A 13,549-nucleotide genomic window follows, 5' to 3' on the forward strand; every position below is an offset into this window, starting at 1 on the left:
AAATTTATTTAGACTAACTTAAGAAAACGAATGAAGTTTTTTTTATTAATCGATATATCTGAATAGTAACAAGAGATAGAGAATATTTATCAATGGATGACTTTTAGAAAATTGTTTAATTTTCATTTACAATCTTGAGAGAAAAAAATACTTTGAAGCTGTTAAGCGTATAATTTGGGTTCCATTTCAGTTTAATATTTGATCTTTTTTGGTGTCCAACACTCTTTCATGTTGGAAATGTTGCATGGACATCATCATTTCATTTAATTATTATGGTGACTAAAATGCATCGAGAGTTGAAATAAGAAGCTTTGAAGACGGTAATTTCGATGTTGACGATTGTCCGCGCGAAGTAATGTACTTTCGACAACGCTGAATTGGAAGAGTTGCTCGGTGAGGATCTATGCCAAACTCAGGAACAGCTTGCTTCGGTATTTGGACGTATTCGCCTAGCCATTTCCAAGCAATCGCATGCCTCGAGAATGATTCAAATACAAGCAGTTTGGGTTCCTTGTAATTTGAAGCCAAGAAACAACTATGAACAACTTCTCCAGCGGCAAAAAAGGATAGGTTTTCTTCATCGCATCGTGACGGGTAATGAAAATTATTTCATTACAGCAACATTTATGTGTACTTTCCAGTCATGCTTTTATGGCGTCGACTAATCGAATATGTGCACTGCAAAAGTTATGCTGTGTATTTGATGGCACCAGGTGTTATATATTATATGCTGTTGAAATCGAACGCACCATCACTGGAGAACACAATCGGCTTGAATTGATGCAATTCGCTGAAATATGCGGCACAATACGAGCAGACGCACGAAAAGGTGGTTTTACTGTATGACAAAGCTCGGCCTCATACCGCCAAATCCGTTAAAACTTACTTAGAAACGCACATATGAAAGACCTGCCTCACTCACCATATTCTCCAGATATTACATTATCCTATTATTACACGCAAAAGTTGGAATGTGCCTAACCAGATCATTTATGAGCGAAATTAGCGCTTTAACTGATTAAATTTGGAACCAGTACAATGCATGTGTGTTGGTCATAACGCATTTGATGCTCTAGCATATTTTGAACGTATTACGCAGCTCCAAACCACTACACTTATAAAGCATCGACCGATGTTCAGAGAGCTGACATCGTTAAAACAGTGCAACCAGTAACCAATACTGATAAGTTGCGTACTGACAAAATAAAGAATTTATTGTCTGATCGATTCACTTTTATGAATCAGGTCATTTGAAAACATAATTCAATCAATAACAATAAACAAAAATATTATGTTTTTAAACATCGTGCGATAGCTAGAACTGTAGAATGTAATGTTACCATTGAGAATAAACCTGCACATTTTCTTTCCGATGAAAAACCCACGACCGTGAACTTGTTGTTATGAATATACAATCAACAGCGACAAAGTCACAATTTTATTCTCTTTGCAAAAAACGTGGACAGCAATTTGACAAACAACCTCAACTTGATTGCTTTCGAATAATTACTTTCCCATTCGGTTGGCTGTGCTGTTGAACCCCAAGGTAACAAACGAAAAGGAAACACACATACATGCTCTCACGCAAAATACACCCACTTCTGCACCTGCAACAGTAGTAGCAAATGCAGTGGCATCCACCCGCCATATTCCGTTGACAGCTGAACAAATGGTAGCCAAGAGGAGAAAAAAAAGAGAACAAGCAAGCTTTAAACTTAACCTCATCTGCTAATGGATTTCTAGGGAAAATTACACCAATTTCTACTTCGTTTTACGCCATGAAATGTTTAAATGAGTTTGCTCCATTTTTTCGTTTGTTCAACCAATAGGAACAATAATTTCATATCGTATAATTGTTTTCCGAGAGAGGGCTCACATTCGTTCAATTACCATATTTTCACTGCAACCGAGCCAGAATTTTCTGGCTGTTACTAGAACTAAACTACCACAAAAAAAAAAAGAAAAAAATGCTGACATCAAGACATTCAATATTGTGGCTCGATGAAAGATTGCACTGGAACAAAAGTTTTATCATACGATTTTTCTCCACCCAACCGAGACGAATGCAGCAATAGTGAACAGGCCACAGCCATGGTTCGGAATCAATAAACTGTAATTTTGCTTACTTTTTCACCGGAATTTTCCCGCTCTTGTCGACCTGCAGGCACAGTTTAGTGTACGCTTTCTGCAGAAACATTATCGCTGGCCCGTTCAGCTGCGTCAGATTGTACGCCATCCGAATCAACTCGTCGCACCAGAGCTGGAACGAAAGGAACAAGTAAAGGAAGAGAGAGATGAGAATAAACGTACAAAAACAGTTGGAAAAACAACGGTGAAGTGCACATTGAGTTGCGAAACTAGACCGGACGCCCGGCAAGATAAGAACGGTGAAAGATAGAAGAGCCAAGAAAAGTTCCAAACAGAATGATTTGTCTTGGCTCGGTTAATCGAAAACTTTTACTCCACGTGATTTGCAGAGATTTGTGTCTAAGCGTAAGGTTGTATAGTGAGTATCTTTTGACTCGGTTTCCGCGCCCACACTGCTGGGTGAATTACTACGTCAATGCACCAAGTCTTTCTTGGAATGTTTCGTTTATTCTGTTCTCGAGAGAGTGAGATGGAGAGCAAGCGAAAATGCCTGCACTAACAAACTGCATCGCAGAAACCAACCCACAGCAGATCCACTATGTCAGGACAACTGTACAGTATGCCAAGTTTCGTTAACGAGGATCACAATAACCTTCAAAAAGTTTCTGAGTGGAAATTGAACAGGGGAAGCGAGTTTCGTTGTTTTTCATTAGTGTCGACGGCAAGCGCATAGATATATGCTGAGTGCAGCTAGAAATACAGACATTTCAAGAGCCTTCTGGCAATCCAGCAGGAATGCTCCTCATTTTCCGTTCCTGTCAGTTTTGGTGCTACATTGCAGCCAGGAGGCCAACCATCACAGGAACGGAAAGTCTGAAATTTTACTATGGTGTTTTCTGTTACAAGATGAGAAAAGGGATTTGGAAAAATAACTGAACACAGCTTAACTTGAAGCTTGTTGTTTGCGTTACCGGGAGCAAATGTTTCATTCACAGCTGACTGCACTAACCTGCCTGAACAGCTGGATGTTCGGGCGGGTTCACTTGCTCCACCGATCTATATATTGGGTTAAAGGAGAAAATTGTTGCTGAATGGAAAATACCTTTCACCTAGGCAAACTTATTCTGCCAGTTCAAATTGAATGATGTTTCACTGCACTTTCATCAGTTTAGGAAAGTTGATTAACATTTAATAACATGGCTATTGCATTTTCTGTTTGCTTTGCCAGTGAATGTTGAAAGTTTTCGTACCGTTGGCAAAGTTTTCATCCGGAACGATTCATTCCAAGATAATCTGCGCCAGATGGTTCGGTGCGTTTTGTTGGCGTTCTGTCTAAGTTATCGGGAATAGTTTCAACGCAAGTCAAATGATCATGAGTATGAAATATTACTTTATAATATTTCGCAAAAGTTTAATTAAGCGGGGAAAAGTAGGGTAAAATTTTTTTTTCGTCCACAAACAGTGACAAATAACCACCTACCGTAGAAACTGATTTTTCACTGATTTACTTTTGAATTATTATTTTATATAAACTAATAGAATAGACAATTTTATGTTGAACCAAGCCAAGAAAAAACTGAAAAAATACAGTTAAGTACACGGACTCTACGTACCGTGCAAAAAACATGTGAAAAAATCGCGTTATTTTGAAAAACGTCCTAAACAATCGTGTAAAAATGTAACTGAATTGAAATATTGGTTGAAATGCGGAGAGAAAGAATTTTATGATGAGCTTTGCTTCGAACGCAGATTTAGACCAATCATAACTGAAAATAAGACTAAATACCATCCAATATGAATATTTTCAAAACCTGGGTGACATCCAGAGGCCGGATATCGACCCCCGATGCCATTCTGAATTTCAAGATGGTGACCTCCGGTTTATGGAAAGCAGCCCAAAATGGTCGAATACCACTTAATATCGGTATCTCCAGAATCGAGATGATGCTTAGAGATCGGCAATCAACTCCAGACTTCATTGTTCAATTGAACTTGTCGCCTTCCAGTCTTCGCAACTGCCAAAAATGGCAGAGAACCAACCAGTATGGATAGCTCCGGAACCAAAATGACGCTCAGAGACCTTGAATCGACCTCAGATGCAATTTTGAAATTCAAGATGGTAACTTCAAGTTCCTGAAAGACAGGTTAAAATATCCAATTTCCACCTAATATTGGTATTTCCGTAATCAAAAATTCGGAATCGAGATGATGCCCAGAGACCTTAAGTTAATCCAGACGCAATTTTTAAATCCATGGTTGTATCATCCGTTTCCTAAGAATGATCATATAATGACCAAATATCTCCTAAAGCCTCCCCAAAACCTTTGATCTTCAAAGTTTTTTTAATGTTAGGGTTGTGCATTACGGCTTATTCTATTAAGAGCCAGTTCGCGAGAACCGCAACCACCTTTACAAGGGAGGTTGTATCGAGGTTCTCTGATTGGACTGAAACTTTCGTGGTTTGTTTATCTATATAATAGAACAATGTTTTGCATAATGTCAGATTTTTTGAAAAGGGGTAAGTGGGGTAAAAAAGCATGTCAAAAATTGATGTCCAGAAGTTGCTAAAAACGTAAAATTGTTATAACTTTGTGTAAACTGAATCGATTGTCATGAAAATTGGCATGTTTATTCTACTCTATAAAGGCAACAAAATGAGGGTTATTGGAAGTTACTATCAACAATACATGATGAGATATTCGCATTTTACTTAAAAAATAAGGTGATTTTCACAGCAGTTTTTCTCTTGCCAACAGATCTAGGATTAAAATCCAAATAATACGTTTTGTAGTGCAACTCAAGAGCTTTCATAAGATATATTCAAAAAATGCGCCGTTACAAAGATGCCTGAGAAAATCCATTTTTTCTATAACATGTTATTGACCATCATTTCGAACCCATTGTGCGAGAAGCGAAACTCAGTTTTGTGTCATTGTTCTTCCATTGAGCTATAATTTTCAGGTTATGTTTGTTTATGCGCTAATGCAATAGTTTGCAAAATTTGAAAGGAGAAGGAGTTTGTGGGGTAAACAGGCTCTTCAAAATCTCATATTTAGAAACTGCTCAAATCGTAAAATAATTACTCTCGGCTTACATTCGAAGTTACACGATGGAATGAGAGGTTATTTTTGGAGCCGACAAGGGAATGAACGAATGTCAACAAAGCCACGTGATATTGGTTGGTAATAATGAATCAATCAATTCTCAAACATTGATTTTCATGAGGTTTTTTGCTGATACCAGAGCCACAAGAAAAAATGCATTTTTTGAAAATGCATTGAGTGCAATTACTAATATGCTCGACGAGTGCTTAGATGATGATAATACAGATTTAAAATAAAGATAATGAAATATAGATTTTATTTGTTTTTATACTACATTTGACCCCTTGGTTATTGAATTATTCAAAGACCATATTAAAAAAAATTTAACAAAACGTATCGCAAGGCTTTGTTGGCATTCATTCTACCTCTGTTAGCTCCAAAAATAACTTCTCATTTCATCGTGTAACTTCGGGAATAAGCCGACTTTACGGTTTGAGCAGTTTCTGAATACAAGATTTTGAAGAGCCGGTTTACCCCACTAACCCCTTTTCCAAAAACTTAAATTTCTTCAAACTTTTGCATTAGTGCATTAGTGCATAAAGAACAAGGACACAAAACCGGAGTTTCGCTTCTCGCACAATGGGTTCGATATGATGGTCAATAACATGTTATAGAAAAAATGGATTTTCTCAGGCATCTTTATAACGGCGCATTTTCTGAATATATCTTATGAAAGCTCTTGAGTTGCACTACAAAACGTATTATTTGGATTTTAATCCTAGATCTGTTGGCAAGAGAAAAACTGCTGTGAAAATCACCTTATTTTTTTAGAAAAATGCGAATATCTCATCATGTATTGTTGATAGTAACTTCCAATAACCCTCATTTTGTTGCCTTTATAGAGTATAATAAACATGCCAATTTTCATGACAATCGATTCAGTTTGCACAAAGTTATGACAATTTTACGTTTTTAGCAATTTTTGGACATCAATTTTTGACATGCTTTTTTACCCCACTTACCCCTTTTTAAAAAATTTTACATTATGCAAAACATTATTCTATTATATAGATAAACAAACCCTGGAAGTTTCAGTCCAATCGGAGAACTGCGAAACAAGACCTAGTTGCGGTCTCCGCGAAGTGGCTCTTAAGGTATCACTTTTTTAGCCGATGAAAAGTAGTAGTTCATGAAATTGTCGAAATAATGATTTCTTTTTAAACCAAATGTCTCAAAAATGCAGAAACTTCAAGAAAAATGTTTAGCTCGATAACTTTCCTTACCAGCATAAAAAATTAGAGACAACATCAGACCTCGACGATTTATTCATTTCTTAGACATTTGGCATTATAAAAATTTCTATATCGAAAAATACATGCTGGCTTTTCATTGGTCAAAAATATGAAACTTTGACCACTTTGATGCATGGCTCCCTGAAATGAGATGGGAAAAACTAATCTTTGAAACCATCCAGAAACAGACTTGTTGCTAGATTGATCTAACAAATTAAAACATATCTTACTGCAACCCCGGAGAGAAACCATTCTGTTTTCCGATTTTTTCCGTTTTTCAATTTTTAACTTTGTTCTTTGTTTCTATAATTACCAAGAAAGGACTAACTAAGGGACTAAAGGAAAAAAGGTGTCTAGTATCAACACTTTATTCCGGCAAAGGTATATCAGGAAAATACACTCCCCCCACAATTATGGATCTCCCACAATTACGGATCACTTTTGTGTCTCATGTTATTTAACTCAGTTAAACTAACGGTTGGAAGGCATGTAACATTTTTGCAGTAAAATATGCCATTTTTGCTAGCTTTAAACACAGAAAACATCGTTCTTATTCCTAGATTGGTGTGTTTTTTATAGGCATTTCACATATTGTCTTCCAGAATCTATCAAAATATTTGTCGTTTTTTTTTTTTTTTCAATTAGCGTAAGTAGCACGCTCATCATTTATAAGGCTCATATGTCATATAATCGCTAATTCTCGTGCAAAAAATAACTCATACACAAAGATCCAGGTAAGTTCTTCACGATTCATCAAAATGTTGATGGTTGATAACGATTTTTCTGCAAAAACTAGTTATTTTCTAAGTGTTCCATCATAGGGACCGAGACAAGATAGTTCTCTATAAATATGGATCACTCCGGTTCAAATGTGATTTTCACCAATTTAAACACCCTCTCAACTTCTATTGAGCTCTAAACGGAAGCAAAACAGTGCTGAGCCTTTGAAAAATATTATTTCCAAGGCACGAGAGACAGGAAAGCTACGTAAAGCAGGAAACTGTTATGATGTACCGTATACAATAGTTCATTGCTACCTTCGGGAGCGACAGACGTTGTCTCTCGATCTAACTGCAAGCTCAAAGCCACGTAAAATGTGGCCAGGCCATGCGGGATCTTTAATACGATTTGAAATATGGGTCATTCCATACGAAGCGTACATGCCACTTGGACACGACCATCACAGATTTTGTTCAAAGTTGGAAGAATTATCCATCTACTGTCATTTTGGAAAAATCCCAATTTTGGTGTCGATTGAAATACCCCCCGCTCTCCAGAACCCACCTCTTTATTGCAAAGTCGCGCAATTTTTGTCAAAAATCTATATTTTATTCTTCTTACAATTCATAGACGTAAGATGTCCGAAAAATACTGATAGATGATTTTTGAAGAAAATATACCAAGAAATCCAGAAAAAATATAATTTTTGACCGGAAGTGTTGCCAGATAAATTATTTTTGTATTTGAAAACTAAATTTACATTTTTCGGCAATTGCAGCCATTTTTATTTAAAATTTGATATTTTCATCGTGTTTCTTGGAAAATTTCACATAAGAAACAACTATCATCTCAAGGTAATATGTGCCAATCTCGAGATATAACATTTTTACGAAAGAAGTTGTAAATTTCGTAATCAATTTATTTTATAATTTATAGAGGTAAGACACCCGAAAAATAGTGATAGGTGAATTTTGAGGAAAATAAAACAAGGAATCTAGAAAAAATATTTTATTTGCCCGGAAGTGTTGCCAGAGAGATTGTTTTTGTATTTTAAAACTAAATTTGCATTTTTCGGCAAATGCAGCTAATTTTATTTTAAATTTGATGGTTCCAACGTGTTTCTCAGAAAATTTTACGTAAGAAGCACTTACCACGCCGTGGTAATATAAGCCAATCCTGAGGTATAACATTTTTACGAAAAATTAATTACGAAATTCAGAACTATTTTCGTAAAAATGCTTTATCTCGAGATTGGCCCATATTACCACGGAGTGATAAGTGTTTCTCACGTAAAATTTTCTGAAAAATACGATGAAACCATCAAATTTGAAAGAAAATTAGCTGCATTTGCCGAGAAATGCAAATTTAGTTTTTAAAATATAAAAATAATCTATCTGGCAACACTTCCGGTCAAAAATAATATTTTTTCTGGATTCCTTGGTTTGTTTTCTTCAAAATTCACCGATCATCAGAAAAATATTTTTTAAATAACCATTTTTAGATAATTAATTTTAAATTTTCATCAAACTTTTGTTTTCGAAAAAACAATTGCTTTTTTATGTTTTTTCTTTGTTATATTACCTTTGTTATACTAAACAAAGGTTATAAAATCGGTCGAAAAACGCAAAATAGATCCAAGATCCGGAGGGACGAATTGTATATACCATTCGACTCAGCTCGACGAACTGAGCAATGTCTGTTCGTGTGTATGTGTGTGTGTATGTATGTTGTCTGTATGTATGTGCCGCAAAATACTAACGCACCTTTCTTACAGAACGCAAAATCCGATTTCGATGATCTTATACGCAAACGAAAGCTACCGAACCGAATGCTACCGAGTGGATTTTTGATTAGTGGCTTAGATTTCGAGATATTGATCGAAGAGTATTTTTTTACATAGGATATTTAACTTTGAACACCAAATGAATCTGTTGAGGGCCAAGTCTTATATATTAATCGACTCAGTTCAACTTAATGAACACTGACAGTATATATGCGTATGTGTGTATGCACGTGTATATGTGTAAATATGTTGTTCATCTGTGTGGTATATCAAAATCGAACAAAGAAAAACAAGAAAAAATCCCACCTTTCTTACAGAACGCATTATCCGCTATTGGTGTATACAAGTGCAAATGGAAGCTCCCAAGCTCCTTAAAAATCATACTGAGCGAGTTTTTTTATTAGTTGCTCGAATGTTAGAATATTTAAATCAGAATGTTTAAACATAAGATATTGTACGTTTTGGATCATTTCTGTCTCTATCTTTCTTTTTTTTTTTTCTATCTCCCCTTTTCTCTTTTTCTCTCGCTCTCTCTTTTTTCAACCGATATTTATTTCTCAAAAGAAACTAAAGCAGGTATTAGACGAAGCAAACATTTGCTATTTTTGTTACGAATTTTATTTGCGCAAAATAAAATCCGTACCAAAAATAGCAAATATTTGCTTCGTGTAATACCCGCTTAAGAGTAAAAGATATCTTTGCTGTGTTTCATACTCTGTGTAGTGCGTCCTAACTGATGTAAATTAATGAACCTTTTGTAACAGTTTTCAATATATTCCAGAGGGAACCGGAATGCTTATTTAAGTCCGCTTCCCGAATAAAGTAGGATAACAGCCCTCAGGGCATCTGAATAACAAATCATGGCATTTTTGGATTCATTTTGTTGTTCTCTGTTATCTAAATATGGAATATCATGTTATAGGATTTGGCTTACTTGATAACAAGACATCACATCATGTTATCGTTTTGATATTCAACTTTACTCGGGTTCTTACTCACCTGATACACTGCGCTTTTGTGTATTATAAATATTGCTTTCTAATATAAAAGTCAGTGCAAACAGAGTATCCATGTTATTCCACTTCTCGTCGTCGCAGCAAGTTTTATAAAGTTCTGAAATTGTTTTGGATTTTACCATACAGCCTAGGCCTTGAAAAAGAGTAACGTTCTCGAATACATTTTAAAAAGCCAGAATCCTTAAGTCTTGCGAAAAACCTTCATTTTCAAATCATACATGTGGAATAGAATTAAACTGACAACTTTCAAAAGTAGTTATATGAATTTCAATGAAATCTATTCGCATTCGATCCTCACAGATTTTATCAAGATTTTTGTTGATTTTTTGAAAAAATCACACGTATGATTCAAGTAACTTTTATACGGTAACAAAGCATTTAACGCGTTCCTGTATAATTCTGAACTATATTTTTTGAGAGCAAGTTTGTTGAACTTTGCTGCAAATCGTAGGAAATATTCGATGCTAATTCACGATCTACAATCACTATGTTTTTTTCTAGATTTTGTGATTTTTAAAAACGAAGCCATTGTGGTAATTTAGCTTGGATTATGAGGAATTATGTATATCTATAGTATTGCAATGAACTGACAAACATATTTACTGTTCTAGAATGAAATCTGCATCATTGTTATCTTTATTGTTGCTGGGCGTTCGGTTATGTCAAAAATTTTAAAATTGTTTCTATCCCAGACAGCTTAAAAAATGGTTTGGGGTCGAAAAAATATAATGCAGACTCCAGTGATGACATTCACAATATTTGTGAAAACTACGTCGAGGTTTGATTCAATGATCGTATTTGATTCATCCTCTGGAAAACTATCTTTTAAATGAAATTTTAAACGATTTATGGTTTACTGGCATAATAAGTTTATGTGTAGTAATAGTTAGTATAACAAAGGTTTCTGCACTACTAGGCGGATTAATTCAGGTTTTTTTTTTTTCAAAAAATGAGATTATTATCATTGTAACTAACTTTGCAGAAGACGTTACACCAATCAAACAAACCATTTCAGTTCTGAAAATATATTTAATAATTAATATTTTTTCTGCACAGCATTTTTACATAGTTTCTAAAAACCGAGTCGTGATAAAAAATAACCAATAGCACCAAATGGCTCTTATTGCCCATAGAACCATCTTTGCAAAGTTTCAATCAAACTAGAAATGGTTGGTTAAAATGGTTGCTCATTTTTGTAGAATTTTTCAATAGTCCATTTTGATTTGCACACAAAAAATGTCCCAGTTTTTTTTATTTTCTTCAATTATCATTTTTGATTTGGCTGAAACTTTGCATAGACGTTTCTACAAGGAAAAGATGCCATGTTATGCTATTGATTTAATTTTTTGGAACACAACTCATTTTTGAGAAGCTATTTAAAAATGCTATTTTGGGAAGGTATTGATGATTACAAATATTTTCAGGACCAAATTGTTTGATCGGTATGACGTCTCCACTGCCGTGGTATAACATTGTGACGTAGATCCAAGTGATCAGTTTTTCAGTGCGGCCAAAAAACGAATGAATTTCTTGCCACTTTTGTATTGGAATGGGTGCCTACGTCTCACAGCGCAACGTTCCATAGATCATCAAAAAAAAATGGATCTCTTATTGAACCAACTCCATATGCTGATATGTTTTATACATGTTTAAGACATACTGTAATGATATTATTAACCTCGCAAGCTCGCCCATACGGTCATGAAACGCATCTACTGTTAAGTGGTTTCAACTATTCAAGTGACACGTTATTTAAAAAAAAACCTTAGTTTTCAAATTAATTTTTTATTATACTTAATATCTTTTCAACTTAAAACCAAAATGGCAACGGCAGAGGCATGTAGCTACTACATTTCAAATGCTACTATTGAGAAATAACGTAGCGCATTTGGAAGCTAAAGGCTTCTTGGTCATGCTAGGAGAAAAAAGATACTTTCGATTTAAAATCGATCGTCAAAAAAGTACCTCAAAGTACCTCTCTGAATTTCACTTTTTCCCCTTAATTGGAATATCCTTCAAACTTTGAGAGTGTTTGTCATTGCTCAAGTTTGCTCTTTCAATCGGAATTCACGTTTTCGAATGATACCTCTGGAACCAAGAGTAGGCAATTGATCGTACATCTGTCTTTTATTTATGTGTAAACCACATAAAAGATTCCTGGATTAATGATGTCTAAATGTTTTGCACCAGTAAACCGTATATAAACATAATTAAAAGGAAATTTAATAAAAATAATAATGAAAACTGATTGTGATAGCGTTTAGGTCACTTTTTCATCGCCTAGAAATTATTTGAATATGCTTGCCCGTTTTTTGTGGAATTGCTCATTTGTCATGCGATGAACAACAATTCGCATGTTATTCTCGGAATGACCCTTCACTGAACTATGCAACTGTTTACTCAAACAGCACGTGCGTTGCACGGTAAACGATATCACTAAAGATGGCAGGAAAATACTTCATGTACGTTGTTCTCGCCTGTTCGCTCTCTTCGATAATCTCCAATTTTCGCATCCCTACTACAAGGCAACCCGTATTGGAAGTAAGTGACCTGAGCACGTTTAACCACTATTTTTGTAATATCAACCTGCCCCTCTTATCAGTATTCCAAAAGTTCTCGGAGATGATTGGACCGATTAACTCTATCTGAATGTCAAATGTCAATTTTATTGCAATCGAACTTTCAGAAAACTCAGAACATTTGTTATCTAGAAAACTTATGATCCTGTTTAAATAAAATGTTTGTATGTTCGTATATGTGTGCATGTGTGCTGCTTGTGAATGGATGATTTTAGTTGTTTTCTAACAAATATTGATTGCTTAGTGAATCAATAATTGTGTTTTTTCTTGTGTTTTTTTTATTATATTGTTTCACGTTTATACATCTCTTCTGTTTGTTGCTGCTCAATTTTACGTCTTTATTGTTCTATTATTCTCTTTCAATATTAGATTTTACATATCTATCAGCTTTGTCAAATTCGAAGCAATTGGTCAAATAACTCTGAACTTAATTAAGAACAAAAATGGTGAAATCTTTCATAAAACTTCTCTCAACGGTCCGGACTTCGAAAATACCCGCCAAACAACGCTAGCAAAATGTCAAAAACTTGAACACAATATAGTAATGGAGTGGTTGAAATGAATTTCTTAAGAAGAAGGCGAAACAAGTTATCCTATATTTTTCATCCAAAGCTAAATAAAAACAGATACAAGCAAATTTATGTGGCATGATAATAAATGAACAGAACTTTCATATGCCATGGTAATAAACCCAACGCTAGGTGTTACTAAGTCGCAGTGCAAAGATGTCGGAATAAATGACTATAGCAATTCACATCGCGTGCTAAGCTGCAATGAAGAAAAAACGGCTTGCGTCAGTAACAGTTGCGATAAAGCGCGTCAAAAACAATTAAAATGTGTTTACATCAAAACTAACTTTAACGCGCTTTTGAAAACATAATTCTCGCATGAGCAAGACTTACAGTGGAAAAGTGTCTACCAAAAGCTAATAGCAACTAATTTTCAAGCGATAAGGTAAGAATGTGTCCTCCACGACGAGTTTTCCCCCTGTTGACTCTAGAGGGGTCCAGCTAGCAATATCGTGCGC

At 35.1% G+C, this 13,549-nt stretch overlaps 1 protein-coding gene across 2 annotated transcripts in view; it reads right to left on the reverse strand.

Moving 5' to 3' along the window:
• LOC129733170 (1-phosphatidylinositol 4,5-bisphosphate phosphodiesterase classes I and II) overlaps positions 1 to 13,549 on the reverse strand; it is a 181,893-nt gene that overhangs the window by 55,983 nt on the left and 112,361 nt on the right. For both annotated transcript variants that reach the window (XM_055694793.1, XM_055694792.1), the window contains exon 5: positions 2,127 to 2,260. In XM_055694793.1, the coding sequence (XP_055550768.1) occupies positions 2,127 to 2,260 (134 nt within the window). The remainder of the gene's footprint in view (positions 1 to 2,126; positions 2,261 to 13,549) is intronic.

Source organism: Wyeomyia smithii, chromosome 3, assembly GCF_029784165.1.
Source record: "Wyeomyia smithii strain HCP4-BCI-WySm-NY-G18 chromosome 3, ASM2978416v1, whole genome shotgun sequence".
Taxonomy (NCBI): Eukaryota; Metazoa; Arthropoda; class Insecta; order Diptera; family Culicidae; genus Wyeomyia; species Wyeomyia smithii.